The sequence below is a fragment of the Anguilla anguilla genome, chromosome 3, assembly GCF_013347855.1.
Source record: "Anguilla anguilla isolate fAngAng1 chromosome 3, fAngAng1.pri, whole genome shotgun sequence".
Classification (NCBI taxonomy): domain Eukaryota; kingdom Metazoa; phylum Chordata; class Actinopteri; order Anguilliformes; family Anguillidae; genus Anguilla; species Anguilla anguilla.
The window spans coordinates 41043269-41067818 of record NC_049203.1 but is presented as its reverse complement, the minus strand read 5'-3'; the positions used below and the strand labels follow the sequence as shown (position 1 = coordinate 41067818).

Sequence of the window (24550 nt, the reverse complement as noted above, 5' to 3'; positions counted from 1 at the left end):
TTCTAAGCTCACTATAGCTCCATTATTGATGGCTTTTTGACAAATTATGGTTTTCTTGGCAGTTTGAGGGAGAAGAATCCGAAGTTACAGAAATGTGCAATAAAGCTGTGCCAATTAGATGTGTTCAGCAAGTAAATGCAATTAGCTAGCTAGCCACCTAACTAGCTCACTAGTAAAGCAGAAATGGATTGGGATGAGAGATCTGTAAGCTGTAATGTAGACTGCACTGTAATGTAGACTGCAGCAGGACATTATAAACATAAATTATATCAAATATCAAAAGAAAATGCAAATGTATTTTTCACAAGTAACAAAAAAACAAAACAATTGCCTTCTCATGTCAGGCTATTTGAATTAGTTCCACCATCTTGAAATAGTTAAGAAAAATCTCTCCAGGTCAAATACAACTGAGTAAAAGAATGGGACCATGGCCCATGTTTGGACTTCAATGACAGGGCTTTCATTCAGCAAATCACCGACCTCATGAATCCAATTATTGGCAGTGTTAGGCATGAGACAGTCCATTGCGCAAGAAAAAAAAAAGTATATACACCTTATAAATGTTCAACAAAAGTGCATTACAGGAACCACACACTGTACAAACGTACGTAAAATATTAAGACTAAAAGATAAATCTTTTTACAGCTCATAAACTTATATTTCCGACTGTTCTCTTTTTTTACAAAACAAAGACATACAGTACTTTAAAGAAATAAACAAATTTGGACAGATATAAAACTATCCTGGTTTACACATCTCTTATATTCAAAGTGTTTTTTTGAGTTTTTGAGCACGTTCCGTATTTAATCTTCACATTGTCTTGCAATGCAACTTACTTAATGCTAATATAGCCTGTCTTCATAAACTGATGATCTCGGATCATTTGTATTTTAGTTCATAATGGATAAGTTTATTGTATGAACAGGGAAAAACTGATCCTAGATCAGCACTCCTACTCTAAGATGTTTAAAATACAGGCCCTCTAATCACATCTGAGTGACAGTGTGCATCTCTGCAAGGATGCACACTTTCCCTTTTTACTTCTGAAATTTCAAACACTGACATTTTTTGGCCACCAAAAACAACAAAAACATGCTGTCCTCTTAAAGCCCCATGTGATTTGGTCAACAGAATGAGTTTTCTGTTTTCGGGAGAACAATGTAAACATGTCTGCTTACTTACTTTACCCCATTTGGGGAGTAATGTTAATTTCACAGTGCCAGACTCACAGTCTAAATCAATTCTAGAAATAGACCTTATCATTAAAAGTCAGTTTTATTATTTGGCTCGTACTGTCACCCAAGTAGCCATGCTTGTGTTTCTGAATTCTAGCTGCAACTGCTTTATCTGTCCCAGCTGAAAATGAATTCTAAAAGCAAAGACTAAGCTGTCTGCATTCTGTTTAACAAACAAAATATTAAGTCTCTGTCATTGTTTCAAAGCTGAAAGTTTTATGTTTTGCATACACCGTTATAGGTTTTCATGAATGGACATGGCCAAAGACAGAATATCCATTGCTGCTACTCCAGCACTGACAGCAAAGGAACTTTCTGGATATGAGAATAGAGTTGAGAGCTCCGGTTTAATGGTCTTTGCAGTCAGCACTGTAGACCCATCTATGCAGAAGATTCTACAAGCAGAGGCTGAGCTCCTTCCTGACAGAGCATTTCTTGCACTGCACCACGCAGCACCAGTGGAACCTGCAGAGGCAGTTCTCCTCGTACACCACCGTCTGGTCCCTGTAACCGCGGTCACAGCAGAGCAGGTCACAGCCACTCATGTCCAGGGCTGTGCTGTTGCACACCCGCCCACGGGTGCCCACCGACCCCGTTTTCCGGTTGGGCAGGCAGAAATCTGGAGACTCAGCCGAGTAAATGAGGTCCTGCTTGTCGGGAGGCTTGATGTTCCGTCCAACGGGGATCAGAGTTTTTCCGTCGTTCCCTCCCATTACCTTGAAGGCCCCGTTGAACCTTTCCAGCAGTCGGTTTCCCACCTCACGAAAGTGAGGCATCTTCCTCCAGCAGGTCCTCAGCGTGCAGGAGCCAGAGAGCCCGTGGCACTTACACTCTGCTCTCATATAATTCTTCACCGCCTGTAGTCAAGACACACAGATAGGTTTGTGAGATAAAGCCAAGATGCTATTCTGAAGGAATTCAGCCTCTGGCTGTTTAAAAGCTTACAGGTCTTGACGGCAGAGATGGTTCAGATATGAGCTCATAATAATTTAGCCCATGATAAATGCCATGGTACAGTCTCTTTTTTTTTTATTCTAACCTTTTGATTGGGCACTGTAAAGTGTTACCCTTAATCTTGTTATCTGCACCTACAGTATCATTTATCTCTTTCTCACTCCCTGTTTTCTCTGTCTCTCTGTTTATATCCCTTTCTCTCTACCCCACCTGCTCATTTACCTGTCCCTGACCCCTTGCAGAGGTGGGCTTTAGTGGTATGGAGAGGTCTCAAAGACCGATGAACTGATTCTGACCCAGGGCAAACACAGGTGAGGCCCACACAATTCACTAAAATTCAGTGTAATTAACAGCTGCAGTCATGCGTATAGTAAAGACCAGACAATCCCCAGCCTTCAACAGGTTACAATGCTGTGAGCTCAGCCTAACAAGAAAGCCAAAGTTAAGAAACCTTTTGATAACCAATAAGTCTTTCAACTTTTAAAATGGGAAACATTATGTTACGGATTCACACAATCAAGGGAATTTGTTTTATAACTCCAGTGGCACTATTTATGTTGAGATGTAAGTTTACTGTGTTACTGAAGTACTGACATGTAGCCATCATACTGTTACTAAAGGAGCGGCATGGAGCCATCATAGTTTTACTAAAGTACTGACATTGAAATATCACAGTATTACCTAAAGAACTGGCATATGACTATCACAGTTTTACCTAAAGAACTGGCATATGACTATCACAGTTTTACTAAAGCAGATACGTGGGGTTGTTGTATGTCATTAGGTAGATGAAAACATCTGTGCTCTGCATTAGAGTGGAGTTCTAAAATGCAACTCAATTAAAATGTAAAGATTTTGAAAAATAAATGCTGCAGACATACAGTGAGCTCCATAACGTTTGGGACAAAGACATATTTTTTTCTTGATTTGGCTCTGTACTCAACAATTTTAAATTTAATTAGTGCAGAATCTCAGCTTTAATTAAAGTGTATTCACTCACTATGTAGAAATTACAGCACTTTTTATACACAGCATTCCCATTTCAGGGCATCATAATATTCGGGACATATTAATGCAACATAAATGAAAATATGATGTTAAGTGCTTTGTTGCATATTATTCTCATGCAATGACTGCCTGAAGTCTGTGAACGATAGACATCACCAGGTGAATATCTTCTCTGGTGAAGCTCTGCCAGGGCTGTACTGCAGCTACTGTATCTTCAACTCCTTTTTGTTTCGGGGGGCTAATTGCCTTAAGCTTTCTCTTCAGCAAATAAAAAGCATGTTCAATTCGATTGAGATCTGGTGAATTACTTGGCCAGTCCAAAATTTTCCAGTTTTTGGCTGTGAAAAACTCCTTTGTTGCATTAGCAGTATGTTTGAGGTTACTGTCTTGCTGTAGGATGAAGCACTATACAATGAGTTTGGAGATGTTTGCTTGAACTTGAGCAAATAAGACACTTCTGTACACTTCAACTTGAGCCAGTACCATGTTTTACAAATGAGGGGATGCTTTGGATCTTGGGAAGTTTTTTGGTCTTTTGGCTCCACATGTAAAAAAAAGTGCTGTCATTTCTCAATTTTACATTAAAATACCCAGTAATAAAAGCTGAGAATGTGCACTTAAACCACATGTGAAAAAAGCATTTGTCCCAAACATTATAGAGCTCACTGAAAATATAAATAAAAAAACGAGTAATTTTCCACTTTTCTGAACAGTTTTTGTGGTTCACTGCTATATTATATATTATAAGTGTGTGCTGTGTGCCCACTTAGGCAGAACTATTAGAGAAGATCCAGGCTCGTAGTAAAACTCTTGGCTGTGAGGGAAAAATGTTGTAAGTGTATCAATGAGTCAAAACTGAAATACTTTTCTTTAGTGAGCTGCTGAACCTTCAAAAAACACCATGAAATTATGCACTGATGCCTGCCCGAAACTTAAAAATATCTGTGCATGCAAAATAGCTTTCTGCTAGCTACTATAAATATATGAGCTATATAGCGGGTCTTTTCAGATACCAGTCTTCCTGCTTCGTTGTTATGGAGATCCATCAAGGTTCTGATGTCGCTCTTCCCCCTTTTCTGCTTGCCGTCCATGAACTGCTTGGACTTCTCGTAGCCGAACTCCACGTCGTCGCCACAGCCGCCCCACTCCCATTTGACGGGCTCGGTGCCGGCGCTGGCGTCGGTGCTGGCAGCGGGCCTCGGAGGTGCCCAGCTCCTCGTGATTTCACAGCCGCACTGCAGCAGATCGCCCATGCTGCAGGCCTGGGTCACCGCATACGTCACGCCCGCTGCCGTGATGGCGTACACGAACGCCGTCTCCCGAATATCTGCCAGATAAAACACACGGGACAGGGACGTCAGGGGAGTCTGTGCATTGAACACCCTCCCTTCTTGACCATTATTAAGAGCATAAGGAGAAACAGGCACACAATACAAACAGTGCATAATCATGAACAATACAACCAGTTCCACAGCCACAACAACATGCAACTACCTGCTGTGAACGGGACAAAGACAAGCAAGCATTCTTTTATATGTAAATTACAAAAGGGACTCAAACAAGCTTGTGTTCTTTTACATGTAAATTACAAAGTAGTGTAAATCTCATAAGCACCTCAATACTAAAAACCATAAGAAAATCCTTTCAGATGTTATTGCTATCCCTCATACCGTGAAATGCTCACACACAAAAGCCCATTCGGGTAGCAGAGTGCATTTCTCAGATTAAAAAACAACTGACTATAGTTTCCCTTTCACCTTGTTTTGTTTCTTTTTTTGGTGAATACTTGCATTCAAGTTTGTTCCAGGAAGAGCATCAAACAAATAATGTGAGATTTTACCTCAGGTAAATACAGGCAAAGACTAGGAACTGTCAGGAAGCAACATGTCAGACATGAAAGTGTCAGAAATGTCTCTTCCTGTCAGCTTAGCCTAGCTTATTTAAAGCTCTTATGGAATGGGATGGACTGGAATGACTTCACAAACACAGGGTCATTTGCTACCAGCTCCTGTCCATATAACCATTGTAGAATCTAGTTGGATGGATGGGTTTGTGTTATGGATGTTTGTGTGTAATGGATGGGTGTGTGTGACTGTGTGTGTGTGTTTGTGCATGTGTGCGATGCCTGTTACTCTGCTGTACTGTTTGTGAATGTGCTATGCAGCTGTAATGGATGTGTGTGAGTGTGTGTGCCTGCGTGTGTGCATTTGTATGTATATGCATGTGAGCATGCACACACACACACACACACACACACAAAAATACATTTAATAATGATAGAATGAAATTGTGATAAAATGCTTTACTATAAAGCAACAATTCAGTACATTAATAAAATAAGAATGTTTGGCCAAAATGATCCACTGAGAAAGAATTGTGAGCAGTTATGTTACTTATTGTGAATCAGTTACAAATCTTCTATATTAAAGACTGATTCACTGTAGTACTGACAAACCAAATCAAATAACCACACCCAAATGATTTGTCCTTGTATTGCAAAAGCACAAGTCCAAGACGTGTAAAGCGTCAGATTTTCTGGACAGGCAGCAGAGATCTTGGTGAAGTGGGCCAATGCAAACTTACTAAAATCAAATTAAGACACATCTCAAGTATCATAAATAGGGTTCCTTCAATTTAGCAAATATTTAATCAGAATCGATTTCAATCTATGATCAGGAAATTGTCCAACAAAGTATTCAACCAGACCAAGTAGCTGTGACCCAGACAGCATACGTTGTCACTGATTTCTTGCATTTGTGCGTGCTTTGCTGTAACTGCTGGTGTTCTGTGAATTGTACAGTTTTTTTCTGATAATAGCAACAGTTATGGGTGCCAATGCCAATGGGTGCCAGAGCATCATAGTCCTTTTGTGTATCCCCCAAGTATACATGCAGGTTCAGCCTCTTATGTTGTACGCTTCTCTCATTGTTAATATTCTGAATATGCCTATACATTCGAGTTCTATACAATCTTTATATCTGTACAAAGTTTGGTAAACAGAAATTAAAACATGGAGTCATACAACAGCACAGTAATTCAGAATGCTGCAGGACAGGAGGAGCAAGGCATCAGTCTTTTCTGCCGATGTTGATGAAATTATTGTCTCGCTTATTGTTTCTGGCTCTGGTATGAGCATGAGGTCAGAGTTCCACGCTACCAGCTTCGTATCACATGATTCCTAGAATGGAATTCATTAGAACCAATAAAACAATCCCTTAACCAGAGTCCTGATATTAAAAGTAACTCCCTGTCCACTCACCCAAGGACTCATCCCAGCTCTCTTAAAGCTGAATGCAAAATGTGCAGAACCCATCCAGAACCCAAGCAGCGGGTCCATTCTGGAAGAGCCCGTGCATCTGAGCTACCACAGTGTTTAGCCTGAGGAATAACGCTCCTTTTAAAATATTAAAAGTGAAACTTGCAATGCTTCCATTTTGGCAGTTTGTAGTCTGTAATCAGCTCTGCCAAGAAAAACATCCCACTACTGGAGCAAGCTGATACCCAGTGGAAACAGAGCTGATGGCCTCATTAACTGCTGGGGGATTATGTTCCTTTGGAAGTGTGACTATCACTACCATGCCTGCTCACAGTGGGAACGTCAAGGAACGCTAAAGCTGAGGAAAAACAGTGAGGGCTAGATACCTGGGCTCCAAGGAAAGGGCAGAGAAGACACTTAGATGTAAGGTGGGCCAGTGTGAGAGAGATAATAAGCTTTAATGATATCACCTTGCTGAAGGATGCCAAGCCTCTGCTCACAAGCAGCTCAACCTGAAGCTCTGTCACCACATCTCACTCATATAACCATATTAATATTGACATATGATGAGTTTCATATCCGGACCATGGGATGACTTATTTTCTTTGAGTCATTCAGTCAGTCATCTTGTTATCTGAGACTTAGTGAGTCTGTAGTGAATGAAGAAATGGTTTCAGTTATACTGGGTTAATATTACACTGGTGTATGCAATGCTTTGCATTGTTGTGGTTATTCACAGTAAATCACGCACTGGTTAAATAGAGTATTAGACTGTATATTATGTTAAATGGTGGGGAATTCAGTCCTTTGGAGATTGCATGGCATTACTTTATAATCCAATGAACTTTCACACCACAGACAAAGAATGAATGTGTTCGTAGGTTATGGTTCAGGGAAAGTTTTGATATTTAGCTACTCTTTGGGAAGTTGATATAATGTAGTTCAGTTCACTTTCCTTTATTATTATACAACTATAATATATTATAAACTATATTACCCACTTTTATAGACATACATTGTAGGAGACCATTACACATTACAAGTGAGAAATATGAACGTGCTTCTCCAATTGTAAAGAAAAATCACCAGCTGTGTAACAGAATTGGAACAAGTGGAATATATACTGTATATTCTTATAAAGGTGATAGTAAAATGTTGTGTATTGGAGCAGTAACAGTATAAACTGACCAGTAAAAACTAGTCATTTATTTGGTACAGTAAGGTTTACAAAATTATATTTAATATTGTAAAAAATACAGTGTAACAAAACGTATTGTATTTTCTCGGGAAATCTGTTGCCAGTCATTTTTAAAGATGAATTTCTAACAATCAATTGGCTTATTGTAGTATTTACATTATCAAGCCAAGGGCAGTGTATCACCAAGTATCCCCAAAAAGCAGAGTACTGGGTGACCTTTCCAGCTGAAGACAACACACAAATGAAAAAAATGAAAAGCAAATCAAACTGCTGGAAGTAAAATCTTCATATTGGCTGAGCTGGATTCTCTGGATCTGGAATTATTTCATGGCAACATTCCAGGAGAGATGTTCTTCATTTTCTGCTTGGTTTGTGTAGGAAAGGTGACTCACCAATTAGCATCCAGTCAAAGCCTGGTTGTGTTTCATAATACAATATGCACGCCGGAAGAAAATACCAAAGCTTTAATCCCCACCCCCACACGCTCGCACACTGCACATATCCAAACACATATACAAATACATAAACATGCACAGACCTGCACAAATACGCATGGACAAGCGCACACACACACAAACACACATACACACACATACTGTCACTCTGTGTAAAGTCTGACTGATAGAGAAGCAGGTATGCCTGAATGACAGCATTGTTGTTGCATTACTTAAAAGGTAGAAGGAAACACAGACGGCCCTTTTTTTGTAATTGGAACAAAATATTCCCCACATATTGTCTGTGAGTATCCCAAATTACCTAATTATGGACAACATGTTAAAGCAACAGGCATAAACTCTCAAAAAACTTTCTCCTGGGGGTAAGATAATAAGTTCACACATTTGAAAAGAAGATGTTAGCCCCAAGATATTTATGCTAAGGGAGAAAAATGTATGCCACTTTGTGTGGGCCCTGGGTGACTGTCTTTGCAGTTCTGTCCTCTGAGTCATGATCATTTCTGGGAAACTGTGGATTTAACCAGGATTTAATCTGATCAGCTTTTATGAACAGCATCTGTATTAAAAAAGTATTTATTTCTTCAGCAGAGGAAGAACACAGGGGATTCTGTTGGATCTACACAGGTCCTTTTTTGGATGAACACGAGCCTGTATTTACATGGGTTGCTTCGTAAGATGGGTGAACATGGGACATTTTTGGGCCTCCATGCTGTGAAGATGCTCATTCCAACAGCAAAGTGTGAACCCTGTGACTGGGTGTTTGAGTCTCAGTCGCACCATTGCTGGCTAAGGCCAAGAGGTCTGCATTGGTGAGGTGACTATTGGCCCAGCCTCACTGGGGAATGCAGTACTTATGGGAAGAAGCAATTAACTAATGTATTTCTTTCCCAGGATTAATTCATATCTAGGGCATATGAACGAGAAAATAATTTTATTTATTAATGAATAGGGGGTGACCAACATAGAAGTCAAAGTTTTTCACAGTAAACAACCATTTCACCTGTTGACAATAAATTTAGGTTAGCGTATTCTGCAAGCTGAATTCATATTTTGGACATCCACATTATCTGTTCAAGTGTCAGCAACATTTGGAGATGCAAGTTACCACATGAACAGTCAGTCAGTACAGACGGTGATGTCACTCCTTGTGATGCAATAAGAGTAACTTCCCTTGTCTAGGGATGATTTGTCTTTTGCTCAGGCAGCGAATATCTCTTGTTTTATTGAGCAGCGGCTCAAAACTTGACCTTGAGCAGACCTATCCCCGTAGAGTGGCAAACATGTGACTGGAACAGCTTTAATGCAGCTATGAGAATTGAAATACTGCTAGACACACAGTAATGCACATTAATTCAGTATGGCCAGTTTTTAAGAAAATTTGCACAGCAGGGCCAAAGTTAATGCAGCCATTTAATGTAGCATTTATTACCAACTGTAAAGGTATAGTAGACACATATAGAGTAGCGGGCAATCAGATGCAGGAGAGGAGCATCTAAACATAAATTTGTCACAGCTAAAGTAGGCTAGTGCAGCCTGAAACACAGGCACTAATATCCTTGACAGATATGCTTTATGGACATTTCAGGAATAAATGGCTGTACATTTGGATGCTACACATTCAGTCCTCACCTTGTTGCAGAACTTTTCCAAAGTACTTGCTGTGACTGGTGCAGTTCCAGCGACGGAAGCGGAACTGATGCTTACATTCCCGCAAGCCTAACTTCGTGCCCTTGATGACCTCATTGATGATCTCAGGCTGCCTCTGGCACAGCTCGGCCTGCTTGACCGCTAGCCTCTTAGTCTTCCTGCAGATGCTGTTGGGGTCCATGACCAAAGGGCTTCCCATCACCCTACAGAGAAAAGAGAACACTCATGTCATCACATTGTGATGAGTACACTTTAACAATGTCATGCCATTCATTCTGAAAACTGACATTTGTATTGCAATAGGAATAATACTTTGAAATGTCATGTCAATCTTACAGATCCTTCATTGACTTTTGTTTCATGCCCTGGGATGACATTTCTCTGTAGTGTGTTTCACAAACTTTTTATAAATATATTCACATCAATCAATAAATCAATCAATCATGCTCTATATAGCACATTTCATACATCTCAGTGCAGCATAAAATCACAATGAATTAAAAGAACAGATCAATAAAGAACATAAAAACTATTAAAACAGGAGCTGAGGAGCAGTAAGAATTCAAGTACAAGCAATGCTAAAAAGGCATGTCATAGTTTTAAAAAACATCCAAGGACCACCTGTATCTAGAGATGTGAATAAAATGTTACTGCCAGAGGAACTGAGGACCCTGGTAGGCACATACCTTAAAAGCAAGTCAGATAGGTAGGGGTGCTAGGCCATGAAGAGACTTACATTAACTGTAAATGATTGATAATGGATAATGACAAACCAGAAGAAAGAGCAGTAGTCAGGTCTGCTCATAATAAAAACACCTATTAGTTTCTCCAGCACTCTCCTGTTTTAAAAATGGATGTACCTTAGCAAGATGATAAAAAGCCGATTTCTTTATGTGCTTAACATGTGTATCAAGGGCTAGCTCAGTGTCCATGATGACACAAAGGTCCTTCGTCTGATTTCTGGCAAAGTCAGTTAGAGACCCGAGTGAAGTAATACATGTTTCTCTTTGGGTCTTTGAGCCTACAAGAAGCAGCATTGTCTTGTACTGATTAAACTGCAGAATTTTTTTTTTTGACATCCAAATATGAATGTCTCAAATACAGTTCATAAGTGACTCCTATTGGCCTTTTATCACTGGGGGACATAGAGATATAAAGCTCGGTATCATCACCATACCTGAAATTGCACTCTGTGCCTCCTGATAACACCTCCTAGAGGTAGCTTATAAAGGTTAAGAAGGACTGGCCTGAAAATTGATCCCTGAGGGACACCATGTGACATTAGAATTCTCAGAAGTGCGCTCACGAAGGTTAACAGTAAAGGAACAGTCTGTTGAATAGGTCTTAAACCAGTTAAGAGCAGTGCTTGTGATACCCACCCATTTTTCAAGTCTGTCTACGAGGATGGCATGGTCAACATTGTCAAAGGCAGAGCTCAGGTCCAATAGTACGAGAACAGGCAGACTCCTTCTGAGGTCGTTCACTACCCTTACAAGAGCAGTCTCTGTACTGTGCCTGCATCTACAACCAGACTGGAATATTTCAAGAGTTTCATTGGAGGTTAAAAAGTCATTCAATTGTTCTAGCATTAATTTCTCAAGGATCTTACTCTAAAAGGGTACGTTAGAAATTGGTCTAAAATTCTAGTTTCAGTAGGGGTTCTAGTTCTTAGCTTAGAGACTATAATCCATGACAGTATGCTGTGCTTTTTCTGATCTGCCCTGCACCCAGGTCTTCAGCAATAACCATCTTTGGAAATGGATATAGCATTGCTACTTATCAACACTTTATTGACAAGGTTTCCATGGGAACAAAGCAAGAAGGAACACATCACAGACATGTGTTACCTTATCCCTGGTGTAATATGCCCAATGTATCCCCATGTTATTAAAGCTTACAGATATATCCTCTGATTATTCTGCGTCAAGGCTTCCAAATTTATGTGGATTCATGTGCCAAAATCCAAGCTTTGAAATAGGCGCTTGAAGCCGCTCACAAAAATTCACCTGGTTTTTACAGGAGGAGGTGCAGTCTCTCTAAAAAAAAGCAGACAATTACATTTTCTTCCTCAAATCCTATTTCATTGTTTAAAAGAACAGATTTCAAGAAGATTTCTGTTTTGCAGAAAGAATATAGATCTCACTCAGTTCTGAATCTTGCTTTCTATTCGACTGGAGACAGTTATATAGATTTAAATAAGGAATGGCCCATAATATGTCACTTGTAATGCATTATAAATATGCCTCATTATGTAGCTTCTTGTGCCACTAGTCCAAAAATCTCTGACTGGCACACCACAATTTGTATTTCAAGGTAGAAACAAATTATTGTATGCTGTACATGGAAAATGATCTACTTAATTGACAACATGCTGTGGGTGACGTCTGAAAAATTAAAAGCACAAAAACAGTTAAAGACCATGAGGTAGAGCATTTATCCTAACCCATACTAACAGTCACATGATAAGCCCATTTTCATTCATTGTGAAAATGAATGTGAATTCCATCAAGCTCAAATTCCATTAAAATAAAAACTTGACCAATAGGAATTCAGCTGTGACAGTGCTGGAAAGTGCGTAAGTAGCATGTTTTCAGGCCTGTGGGCTCTTTCATAGCCACGACCAAATCTTCATATGAGCGAAACGCTAAATTAAAATGACCGCCACTCTAGTGCTGTGTGCCACTGCTGTCCATCACGTGTCCTTTAATAAACATGGACAGAGGGACGAGGGACATAAGCAGCCCAATATCGGAGCCTCAGGCAATCCGTGGAGCCCACACGCCCCTAAACTCGATGCCATTCAGAAACTGATCCCAAAGTGTCTATATAGGTCTTCTTCACATGGTGCCCTTCTTGAGTGCTCTGCAGCTCAGAGCAGATTGTTTCACAAAATTTATCATTGCAGTTTGACATGGTTCTCAAGGCATTATTCGAGAGTTAGCTTTGGCTAGGGTTGCTTACAATTAGTGTTCTTTTCACTGAGCTGACAGTAAGTCCAGCAATGTCACTGCAAACCGAAACAAAACAATGTGTGTGCGTTAACATTCTCAGTCAAGAGCTGCTCTTCTGTTTTTCCTTATAGATCGCACTAATGCAGAAACATCACAATCATCGAATGTGCACTTTCAACCACAATTTTCGACCCTTTTTACTGATGTCTTTCCCATAGATCTAAATGCAGATGTCACTTTAGTCACTGTTCCTATTGAAACACTAGCCAGTTAAGCAGTCTTTGTGACTGAAGCTCCTGCCATCCGTGCCCCAATAATGAACCCTCTTTCAAAGTCACTTAGATCTTTTCCTCTCGCCATCTTGATACAAAATTGATGTCAAACTGGGCCTTCTCAGCATTTTTATACATGCCACAGAGCATGATAGAATGTCAATTGCTTAATTGTATCATGCAGTACACCTGTATAGAAGCATCAGCATTTGTTATGTTTATCCACTAATTTATTCAGATGTTTCCTTTAATTTGTCACCCGTTTGTAGCCTTACCATCATTTATCGATCTAGTATTTTATGAATTTACATTATCATTTAGGATTAAGATGGTGGCATAACACAGTATCAGCCTCTGTCAACTGGGCATGAGTGTTTCTCAGCCTTGAATAAAAAGTGATACAAAATAAAATGAACAAAAAAACTGAACATTTTTGCTGTGAAAAGTCAGCAAAACGTGGGCAAAATATTGAGGTGAAAACCCAGCGACAATTGATTGAAAAATGAAAGTTTTACAGCTGACTAGTACATAGCCAGGCTTTACCCAGGTAAAACCCCAGCTGTACTGGAGTTAAACCAGTGAGTTTATATCAAAACATCTCTCAACCTAGATTTTGACCCTCCTTAATGTCTAGATTCTGGCTCAAGGTAATAACAGCACTCACCAGCAATGCGTAAAGGCTAAACTTCTCTGATAAAATTAGTCTTTCAGTCTTTGCAATGCGACCATGTAGAATCCTCCACTGGCCTCCTATTTCTCCTACCCATTTGAAGAGTGGGGGTTTTATAAAACAGCTTCCAGGATGGGAATAAAGTCTCAGCCAGAGATATGTGCCACCCACTTTGTATTCAGCCAGCTGTTTCTAGTGCTGCAGTTTGAGAAACATTGATAAAGTATTTTGTAACTACAGGTGGTCCAAACCCCTCCATCTCAGTAGTTCTCCAGCTTTGTGACAGAGAGAGAGAGAGAGAGAGAGAGAGAGAGAACGCAAGTGAGACCAGGCTGTGACTGCATCTGTGGAGTATGTTCCTGGCTGTCAGCCAGAGCGTGACCCAGAAACACCAAGGTAGGTGAACTGTCCCAAAACTTGGATGGCAGGAGTTCAGTTCTGCCCTTAAGGTCTGTGAGAAATCAAACAGTTCTGTGACAGGACTTTTTGGATTTCAATGGGAGCATCTCTTTTACTCAATGTGAATACCATGTCATCCAAATCAGTAGTATTGAGCAGTGGGTATTGTTACAAGGGAATAAGACAAGTAACCAGATAACTATGAGTTTGATATTCAGTCACTGATTCGAAAAGATTCACAGACATTGATGTTGCACCCTTGAGCAAGGTACTTATCTGATTCAGCAAAGGTCCAGCTGAATAAATGGACAGTGTGTATAATGCAAGTCCGGGGTGTGGGTGACTGTTATGTACACAACTCACATAATCCCATGTAATAATAATCTTTTTTCAGAGAATATTTATGTGAAGAGCTGGGAGTAGTCCCAGCAGCTGCCTGTGAAATTCCTAAATGAAAGCATCTTTGTCCTATTTGGCACAATCTATACTCCAAGTGGAGTAGCGCTTATCATCTGTCCATCAAAAAAAGACCTTACAAGTTCTCAAGACCCAGACTTGATTTTCAGAGAACATCCTTTAGGAAAGTTTGGTTGTTACCATACCATACCAAAATAGCATAAACATGATGGTTGTCTCATTATTAACTAAGAAGACGTGTGTGTGTGTGTGTGTGTGTGTACGAGCGTGTGTGTTTGTTTGTGGGAGTGTGTGCACACGTATGCATACATGTATGTAACAAGAACTAATTTATGATGCCAGATATGTTGCCTCAAGGTCCAACAAAAATTCCTACACTGACCCTTTATTTCCACTCCATTCGTGGTGGATCTCCAACACACTCCTCAAACCTTGTCAGACATTCATGTCAGAGATTTCCAATCTTCATTTTCATTCATATACATTTTATCCAAAATGTAGTTATCTGTTGGTTTCTGATACTGTGTTATTTAAAAATTAATTATTAAAAAATGATTTATTATAAATTCCCTTAAAGTAAAAAGGTAGCAAATAATGAATCTAATGTATAAAAGCATATGTCATGCATGAACTCATGTTAATGTGCATACGCCCAAAAGGTTTGAATACAGAATCGTTTGATCTAAAAAGGAATTAACACTAATAAAAACCAACATGGCTTATTATATCCACCAATATAAGCAAGCAAAGGGACCATTTAAAAACAACACATACTAGTTCCGACAAGTATGCTTCTCCACCTTACCTGGACAGACGCAAATAAAATGTATATATAGATACCAGTAAACGTGACAGCTTCGACAATTAATTTAACATCAACAATACTAGTATTTATTCGTTTGCGATTGCTTTATTTACTGCTATGACAGAAAGTTAATTCACGGCAATACACAACTTATTTTTGAAGATTAACTTACCACCACAACCCGATTATGTTGACCGGACAGAGGAGGATGAAAAACACGCCGAGCTGAGTTCGAGTTACTGGGGTCATCCTGTGTTAATATGTCCCAAAAAAGAAAATTAATTATTCAACACCCAAACCTGCACGTTAGGACCTTGATAATCATGCAGCTTCCGTAGAACGGTTTGAACAGTTTGGGGAAATATCCAGCCAAAACGCGTGGAAAGTCTTATGAACTTGCCCAAAGTCGCACCGTGGAAGAAGTGTAGTTGATGGAGACAATCGCAATGACATTCAGGAACAGAATCATGGGGTTCGCAGCTCTTGGTGTTTTCAAATCCCAGAGACAAAAATGTTCTGAAGGTGACAAGTACGTCCCAACTAAAACCTCTTGAATTCCAATAGTACGGAGGGATTTCAATTTGGCAGCGAGGATCTCACCGCCCGAGGGAGCATGGAGCAAAGCCAGACCCCAAACAGGAGTTATAGAAAAATAAACCCAAGCAGCAAACACATTCTGCGAAAAAAAGGCACGCTTTTTAGAACTGGTCCGGTTCGCAGTGATGATTTTACTTGTGCGTTTCTTCCTGAAGTTTTGTAGGAGGCTGCGCTTTCGGATTGACTAGGAACAGGTAGGCGTGAAGTTCATCATTAGCCCTATGCGCACGTTTTCAGCTTTAGAACATGAGCGTAATTTTTCCGCTTAGCTAAAAAAAAAAAGGAAAAAAAGAAAATGCGCTCATCTCCCGCCAGGCATGCCAAGTGGAAACCTTATTGTCACTCAAACCAGTAATATGATTTGTGGATGACGCTGGGCGGGCGTATTAACTGGAACATACTGTATGAAAGGGAATGAGTGAAACGTTTCAAAGGGGCTGTGATTACAGTTAAGAGATCAGAACTTATGGGGACAACTGAACTCCCTGCACAGGTGTTACGCAGGGGCTCGCAGACAGCAAGGTGTGCGGAAGGAACATTTGCGTAAATCAGTGACACACAGATGTGTTTTTCATTAAGCCATTTCACGACTCAATTTGCATGCAGTTGTTTTGACGGTTGTAAAAAAGCCACTCCTCCTTATTTTTATTGTCATGACAGTGCATTTTTGGTCAGTGCAAAAGCGATTTGTGATTGCAATATCCCTGCTTTTGCCAGAACTTTAAAAGATGTTTCCGTTCTTGTATTTATTTTGGCCATAGCTTTGGATATATAATGATTAATGGTATTATCAAGCTTAAGCCTGGAAAAAAACTTAAATGGAAAATAACATAAATCTCAATCCCCTAACAAATTTCTGTATTTTCTCAAGAATTAAGGGGGTGTAGAACATGCTAGGCTGAGCTGTACGGCTACAGAATTCATAAACACTACTCAGGGTTTGTTTTGTCAAATACACGCTACTGGGTAATGTGTGCAGATCATGCTTATAGTATAGCTACAGTATTTCTGCAACATAACAACAGTATTATTATAGTATCACAATGTTAGTACTTCATACAGTAACTATTCATATATTTATATCTTCTGTTTAGTACATTAATATCTACTGTATTGGCTGGCAGCCTGCCGCCCTGCAAAGTCCCCAGAAAAAAACAGATAGCTTCCATAAGTGGTGTTGGTAGATCAGTAGGGGGCAGTGTTCCCTTTGGAACCATCTGAAAACCAGTGCACTCATACAGTGATGGGGACACTATATTATAGGAGGTTGTCTTTTGGATGAAATGTTGAACCAAGGTCGCACTGTGGTCTTAGAACATCCTACAGCACATAGCACCGGCACCATCCTGGGAAAATTCCCACAAAAGCTCCCTCAGTTTAGGCCTCCGTTGACAGTTTAAGCTGATATGTGGTGCATTATTGAGTGAAGAATGACTGATGTGCATCACCGTGGTGTGTGCTAAATGTTGGTGGTTGATTATTATTATTATTATTATTATTATTATTATTATTATTATTATTGCTTTTACAGCTTCTGTTATATTAGTACAGTACAGCATCAATATAAGTGCATTGAAATAACTAAATAGTTTTTCCTTTATGGTAGCACCTTTTAAAAAGATGCCAATGTAATAAATGTGCAGTTCAGATAAAAAGGCTCTAATACTAAACTTATAATAATATAGAATACAGCTATATGTTTTTAACTGAACTTGCTAAATATCATGTCTGTTGATCAGCTTTTAGTTCTCTTGAGACAGCCTTGTGGAGATCACTTGTATGGATGTAGCCACTCTAGAATCAACAGCTTTGTGGCAAAAGTTTAGACCATGGTGTTTTTTCAACAGTGGAAGGTTACAAGGAGCTGGATTTATGATGGCTTTACTGAGTAGGTGGTGGGCATCTATTAATTGTCCCTCAAACAATCCAAAGGACTAAGTTAAGGGAATTAACACAACAGCTGACATAGTATCTGGTCTTCAGTGAGTAAATTACAATGGAATTCCTGAATACACATGCCAAGATGCGCATTTTAAACATAACAGAACTGAATAGAGTATAGGCTACTGTATCATAATGCACATATATGTTTACATATACAACAAGCATAAGATAAACTCTAATGCAGGTGACCTTAGTGCCAGGTATACATTAACACCAAGACACAGAAATGCATAACCAAACACATATTTAAAATGAGACAAGGGTAAATGACTGAACGGAATTCTACTAAACCTACTTCCCTTCTGTACTTTCATAACCTATGAGAGATTTACCATTTCATTTTGAAACAATGATGAAATACAACAAAAGATGGGCCAAGGAAAACAGAGAAAATTTCCCGTGCGTGCCATGTGCTTATTTTAGCCATGGCCTTTGATAATTCCCATGGAGGGGAGATCAGACAAACTGTGCCTCTGGTATCTCACTGTAGTTTTCTCTCAATGATTCCCATCCCTTTGTGGGTATTAATAAGGATATTCTCAGAGAAACTTTGTCATTAAACACAGACAAAAAGACTGTATTTTACTATTGTAGTAAGGCCAGTAGATTACAGTAAAATATTTCTCATTAAAATATTATTTTTACCATAATAAAGCTGTGTTTAACTTTAATTTGAGACATTAGGGAAATGTAGTTACTTATTGCAGAACTGTTTTCAAGTGCTATGTCTCATTCTCTCTCTCACACACACTCTGTGTGTGTGTGTGTGTGTTGTTTTCAAGGATGAGTGATTTTTTTACTTGGTTTAAAGTTTATAGGCAATGGTTTCACATTTCCAAAGTACAGCAGGTCACCCCCTTCTAATAGAGACCTGCTATTAGTGCTCTGTTAGGGAGAAACAAAGAGTAGTAAATGTTTGAATAGTCCAAAAAGAATAAGTGCTAACATTAACCAACATTCAAAACACTGCTCGGTTGCTTCAGATGGTATGCCAACTGAATACAGTAGGTCAACCAATAGCAGATTATTTAGATCTGGTACCCTACTACCCTGTGCTGATCCAAAATCAACATAAATGTGTGGCTTTAACTGCTTTCATCTGGATGCTGAAACCAGAAGTGCATTCCTTGCTGAACTGCGTAATGCTGGTGTTAGCTGGGCAGCTGTATATCAGTGAAACAGTTAAAACCATTAGAACGTAATATTTGCACCGTGGTCTGGAATATTGCAGAGCAAAAAATATCTATGTGGGTCACATTGTAAAAGGGACACTATGTTGCTGAAATATACTGGTAGATCATCAGGTGCAGAGAGAGTAACACAGAGGAAGACAGGCTCTGAAGCAGAAGCAGAGAAAACCCCAAATCGTCTTGAAATCATACTAAGTTTCATTGACAGACTAAGTTGTGCAGTCTACCCTCTTTAAGTTGGAATGTTCAAGTATGTGCTGGAAGACGATTTAAGGAGCTTCTCTTGTAGAAGACTTTTAATCATAATCATACCTTTCATTGACAGATTTAACTTGCCATTAACATTTTTGAAATGTAAGAGATTCTTTGGCAGGCTTCTTTTTTCCATATTATGGTTCAACAATTTGTAAGATCCCCTACTCCACCTTCGGTACCTCATCAGTGGGGATAGGCTGGGACATTTTCACACAACAATCACGATAAAAAACAATTGTATTTGTATTCCTGTCTGATAACATCAGCATCCGCCATCAGCTTAATAACACAGACAGTGTTTGCTGGCTACGGGTGAATTGTTGTTCTCTGCAGTCCACCAGTTGAGCTGCACAGACATTGCATCAGAGGTCAAAAGTTCATGTGCAACGAGCACTGACAGACCAAAGGCTCCCATCTGACTGGAACAAGTCACTGGTTGGTTCTGAAGTGCTGAGGCAAACCTGCCCACTGAAACCCTCTCCCCCATGCTGTGTTAAGGCTGGTTATGCACAGTCCGCGTTCACCTCGTTCGGCACCAGCACAGTCTAGACAGTGGTGGACATCCATATGCCTTAATGGTCAAAACACGCTGTGCTCTGATCGATCAGAAGTTAACTCAGAATTTATTTTTAACCTTGGCCAACAAAACACTACAGATGCTCAAGATCCATCATGAGGAGAACCCATTCCTTCCTATTTTCCCAACCCCATATTCTCCTTTTCCACGTGCTTCCATTTTCTCTGCCTCCTTTATCATCCTAAGCCTTTCATAGGCAACTAGGCATTCAATCTGTTCCCTTAGGGCTGTCTCAGAAATCATTAGGACTCCTGTTACACAATTTTTTTATGTTAAGTGAAAAATTGAGGCCAAATCAAAAACACATGACAGTTATGTGCCATAAGCTTTTTAAACAAACCACAGCCATTTCTGGAATCCTTCCGAGAAATCAAGTTCACGAAATTCCTTGAGACCTGGCAGTGGAATTCTATTATAAAACGCTAGCGTTTCCATACACTTTCGAACAGTGAATCTGTTCTGGAATGCATGGAGTAAAATCACATGATGCTCCTGAGTGCAGTGAATGGGAGTGGCATGGGCAGGGTATACAGTCGTGTGCATTCTTTTTTTTCTGATGGTGGCCAGATAGTTTCAGTATTCACAACAGCATGAATGAACAATGCATGGTCTCAAGGTTTCCCTGATCCTGTTCCCTGTGGTCTGTACTGCTGCTGTCCTGCTGGTCCTGACTTAAAAATCACACACATTTTTGATGTCCTGTGAACAAACTCACCTTTTACCATATCCCAGTACTCACCTAGCGGTATGTCTTGGAGTCATGTTCTTTCACACCCCCCTACTACAGAAAGTGATGTCAGAACTACTGTTGACCATCAATAAAGCAATTAAAAATTGTATCAATAGCCTATGCTTGAAAATACATTGTTTCAGGATCAGCTGTGAATTTTATTCCAAAACCAAATTGTACTAGAATATGAATTCTGATCCTGAAAAGTTTTCAATGGCATCAAAGTTCAGCGTGGAATCAAATTATACATATGTTTAGCACTTTAGGTTTAGTACGATTATAAAAATGGAACACAAAAAAACATTACCAAGGCATATTTGAATATCAAATTTGAGTGTTGATATCCCATACAAGCATCACAAACATGTATAGGGGTGGCCACAGTCATCAGTGCTGCAGGCAGTCCACAGGCCACGGCCCTGAAACCCCAGACCTGGAGAGCCACAGGGCCCTTTGGTTTTCAGTGTTACTTAGAAGTTAATGGACAATTAAAGCAGTCACCTCACCTGGGTTCCTGGGTCTGAATTTGTTGTTGATTTTCAGCAGCAGATGCCTGTGGCTCTCCAAGACCGGGGATGCGGATCCTTGGCTATGGTGATGTGATTGGATAGCAAAGAATTCAGTCATGTTTAATGATTTGCTTTTCAGATAGCTAGTAAGTTGAAAGTATTTATCTGAAATACCTCTCCTTGGGGACATTCTAAACCAGTAAATAGGAAAGCTGCTTGACAACTTCTAAAATACAAAAATAAAGAATTGAGACCCTTCTTGTTCACCCCCTAGAACCATCCAGAATCATACTTTTTTCTTTTATGATTTGCTGTACTTAGCTAAAAGAAAAGTGTGCATGACTTACATTTTTCTTTAAATTATATTGTCATATTGACAGCATTCATGGAAAGATTCAACTGTGCAATGTTTGAGGGTTCTAGTCCTTCGGTACATTAATGTCGATTTTGTGAATATTAGTCACCTAATCTCCTCCCCGTATTTTCACGTATTGCTACTTGTCATTCCATATGCAAAGAGAAAATGGCGTGTATCAACTGCGCACTGTTACTGTTTTGTCGCATTGCCAGGGCTTTGTAAATGATACGTTAATTTTTATGTCTAATATAATCCACACGCTGTCTTTCTGTCTCACAAGTTGTTCTCGTACTACACATTTCACTCAGATGATCGCAAAAGATTACAGAGCGCCCTCCGAAGGCAGTCTGAATTTTGGTTCAATGGTTATGACGTCTTTTTCGTCAAGACATCAAATAGAATGTGCATTTATTGTATGTCTAGTGTTCTTCGTGCATTAAAGCTGCATAACTCTAATGGAGAATCACAAGGTTAAGCATGCAACATAAATAAGTGAAAAATTATTAAATACGTTTTGTGTTACTCTAACTAGTCTGCATTGCTAAAATATTAGCAGTGGAAGGTGGAAATTCCAGGGGGTCAGAAAGTATAGATCCTTCCATGTGTTTCTTACACCCATTAACTCACGAATTTCACTAATTAGTACTACCTCTTGGCTGAAGAATTGATTAGAAAAACCAGGTGATTGGAACAAAATACTTGGGAGAACTTTTACTTTTGTGAGAAAAAACTGTATTTTTCACCTCTGTTGGCAACCATTTTGTTTTGACAAAACAAATAATTTGTAAAGCATGTGGTATGTTAAGACTGAAAATAAATTAGCATTCTGATGATAGTTCTGTCTATCACAGCAGTGTGAAAATTATGTTCAGTGAGATATATTACAGTAGAATGTGTTATTTATCATGTACATACTTAATTTTGAGAAATGTCAACCTGGTTTCTACTGCAATATTTTAATTTTCGAGGGTTTTGTGAAGTATAAAACATGTGTTTTTAGTTTTCTTTCAGTGTAGATTTATTAGTTGCGAGCTCTTGAATCATAAAATGTATTTAAACCAGGGCTTTTCAACTCAGCCACATTTCACTCTTTCATCATTGAGAAAAGAAAAAAAGTTTTATTACTCAGATACATGAAAAATTATGACTATTTTCAGGTTTACATCTGCACAGTCTCAGCACCTCCCACTAGCGACAGAATAAGTTACAGATATGCATATTTTAAGAAGGCAATAATTTTATTTGCACTCTTGTAAAATAGATCTTATTCAGAAATAGTTTTATAGATGATGATGTGGGAAATGTTTTGGTCATATGCACAATATTAAAATACAAAATGTGGCCCCTAGGAGGAAAAAGTTAACGAGTCCCTGGAGCAAAACATTGAGAAAACCTAAAAAAATAAAATAAATAAAATAAAATAACATGGAAAATTGAAGTAAATACTGCCACCTTGTGGATTATGTGCTATTGACATGCTATTTGCTGAGTGATAACACCATTCATAATCATAGGACACACATTATTGTTTATGGTGAACAAAAAACCCATACATTCCAGGTGAAGTTGAGAGTGAAAAGGCAAAAAAGATGGACAATTCACTCAAGTATACGGGAGCATTTTTCAGTGGTCTCAGGATGCTGGTTCTGTTCTTTACAGAAAAGTTAGACAAAACAGGTCTTCCGCCTTGCCCTAATACAGCCAAAAAAGGGCAGTGTATCATGCAACATCTGGAAATGAAGTTTCCTTGAAGCACATCTTCAATGGCTGTGTGCTGTAACAGAAACCCAACTGTTGTTCAGTTTTTGTCTCCTTGAAAGAGTATGCCTGCAATGGCTGAGTGTAGTAACAACATCATAGATGTAGCTGGTAGATGTGTCTCCCTACAAGAGTATGCTTGTAATGGCTGAGTGTTGTGACAACATCACTGCTGTAGCTGGTAGATTTCTCCCTGTTTATTCATCACAAAATCGCAAGAAAAAGAATAATTCCTGCATTGTATGTACTGTTTTGTTTTTGTTTCTGGAAATAATCCCAAAATCTGTGAAACTGGTTTCAAGGCAGATGTTCCAGCTGTCTTCACTGTGTTTATTTCAAACCATTTCAACCTGCGAGCGATCTCAGAAGGGAGGAAGATTAGCAGGCTTAGCCAAATTTGAAATTACAGCTAAAATAAAAATGTAAATACAAGACACTAAAGCTGAATGCATCAGCAGTATTTAGGACTGCAGCGGCCAAATACAGATGAGCAGGACACCCATCCACACACAAACACACACACACACACACACACGCACTCACTCACATGCACACACACACACACACACACAGCAATACAGGACTTTCAATCAGGATTTATTTTTGCCACTGTCTGACCTCTCCAGTCTAATATACTGCATTGTCTATTCAAGCTAATCTGCAAGCTTGCCAGCATTTTTGATGTAATTTACAGAAATAATAGCCTTCTGGGATATGTGGAGCATGAATCCATAGAGCCTAATTTACTTCATAATTTTTCAGTTGATTTTATGGAACACATTTCAGCATATGTGATAACAGCATTCAGAGGATAGAGGATACAATTCTAATTATTTATATAATTTTAATGATTATGATATTTGGCTTTCTCTCAGGACATCTAGTCATATTTTCCCTCAGCTCTCCACGGAAAAACTGAAGCCAATATCCTGTAGTAATACAAAGGTCAACAAAATATTGACAGACAAAAATCATAGTAGAATGTTTTATGATCCAGATGTTTTGTGTGAATGTGCATAAGAGATGCATGTTAGATCCCTGCAAAGTAGACCCTGATGTCAGATTGCATGCACTGTATTTATGGCTGTAGGCCCCTCTCACCCCATAATTACTTGAGCAGCGCTTTCTTTTCATTTCCAACACAAATCAATCTGCCTTGTGGGTAGGGCTGTGATTGGAGCTATATTCAAGCTTAACGGTACTCTGGTACCATCACTGAACCATCAAATTTGTAGTCTGTGGGGAGCAGGAGACACAGCTACCTGACCTTTAGTCCTTCGTAAAGCACTGACAGACCAGACCTTGTCTCTCACCTGTATCAGCTGCTGGCAAACCTGGATGCTTTTGCTGGGTGATTGTTCAGGA

At 39.3% G+C, this 24550-nt stretch overlaps 1 protein-coding gene across 1 annotated transcript; it reads right to left on the bottom strand.

The window, feature by feature from the left end:
* LOC118222883 (protein Wnt-6-like) lies at positions 1-16067 on the bottom strand. The gene is made up of 4 exons (XM_035408794.1): positions 15440-16067; positions 9736-9956; positions 4211-4524; positions 1-2092 (listed from the first exon to the last, which is right to left on the bottom strand). The coding sequence occupies exons 1-4, from the start codon at positions 15514-15516 to the stop codon at positions 1631-1633; spliced, it is 1074 nt and encodes a 357-aa protein (XP_035264685.1). The 5' UTR covers positions 15517-16067; the 3' UTR covers positions 1-1630.
* Positions 16068-24550: the final 8483 nt, after the last annotated feature.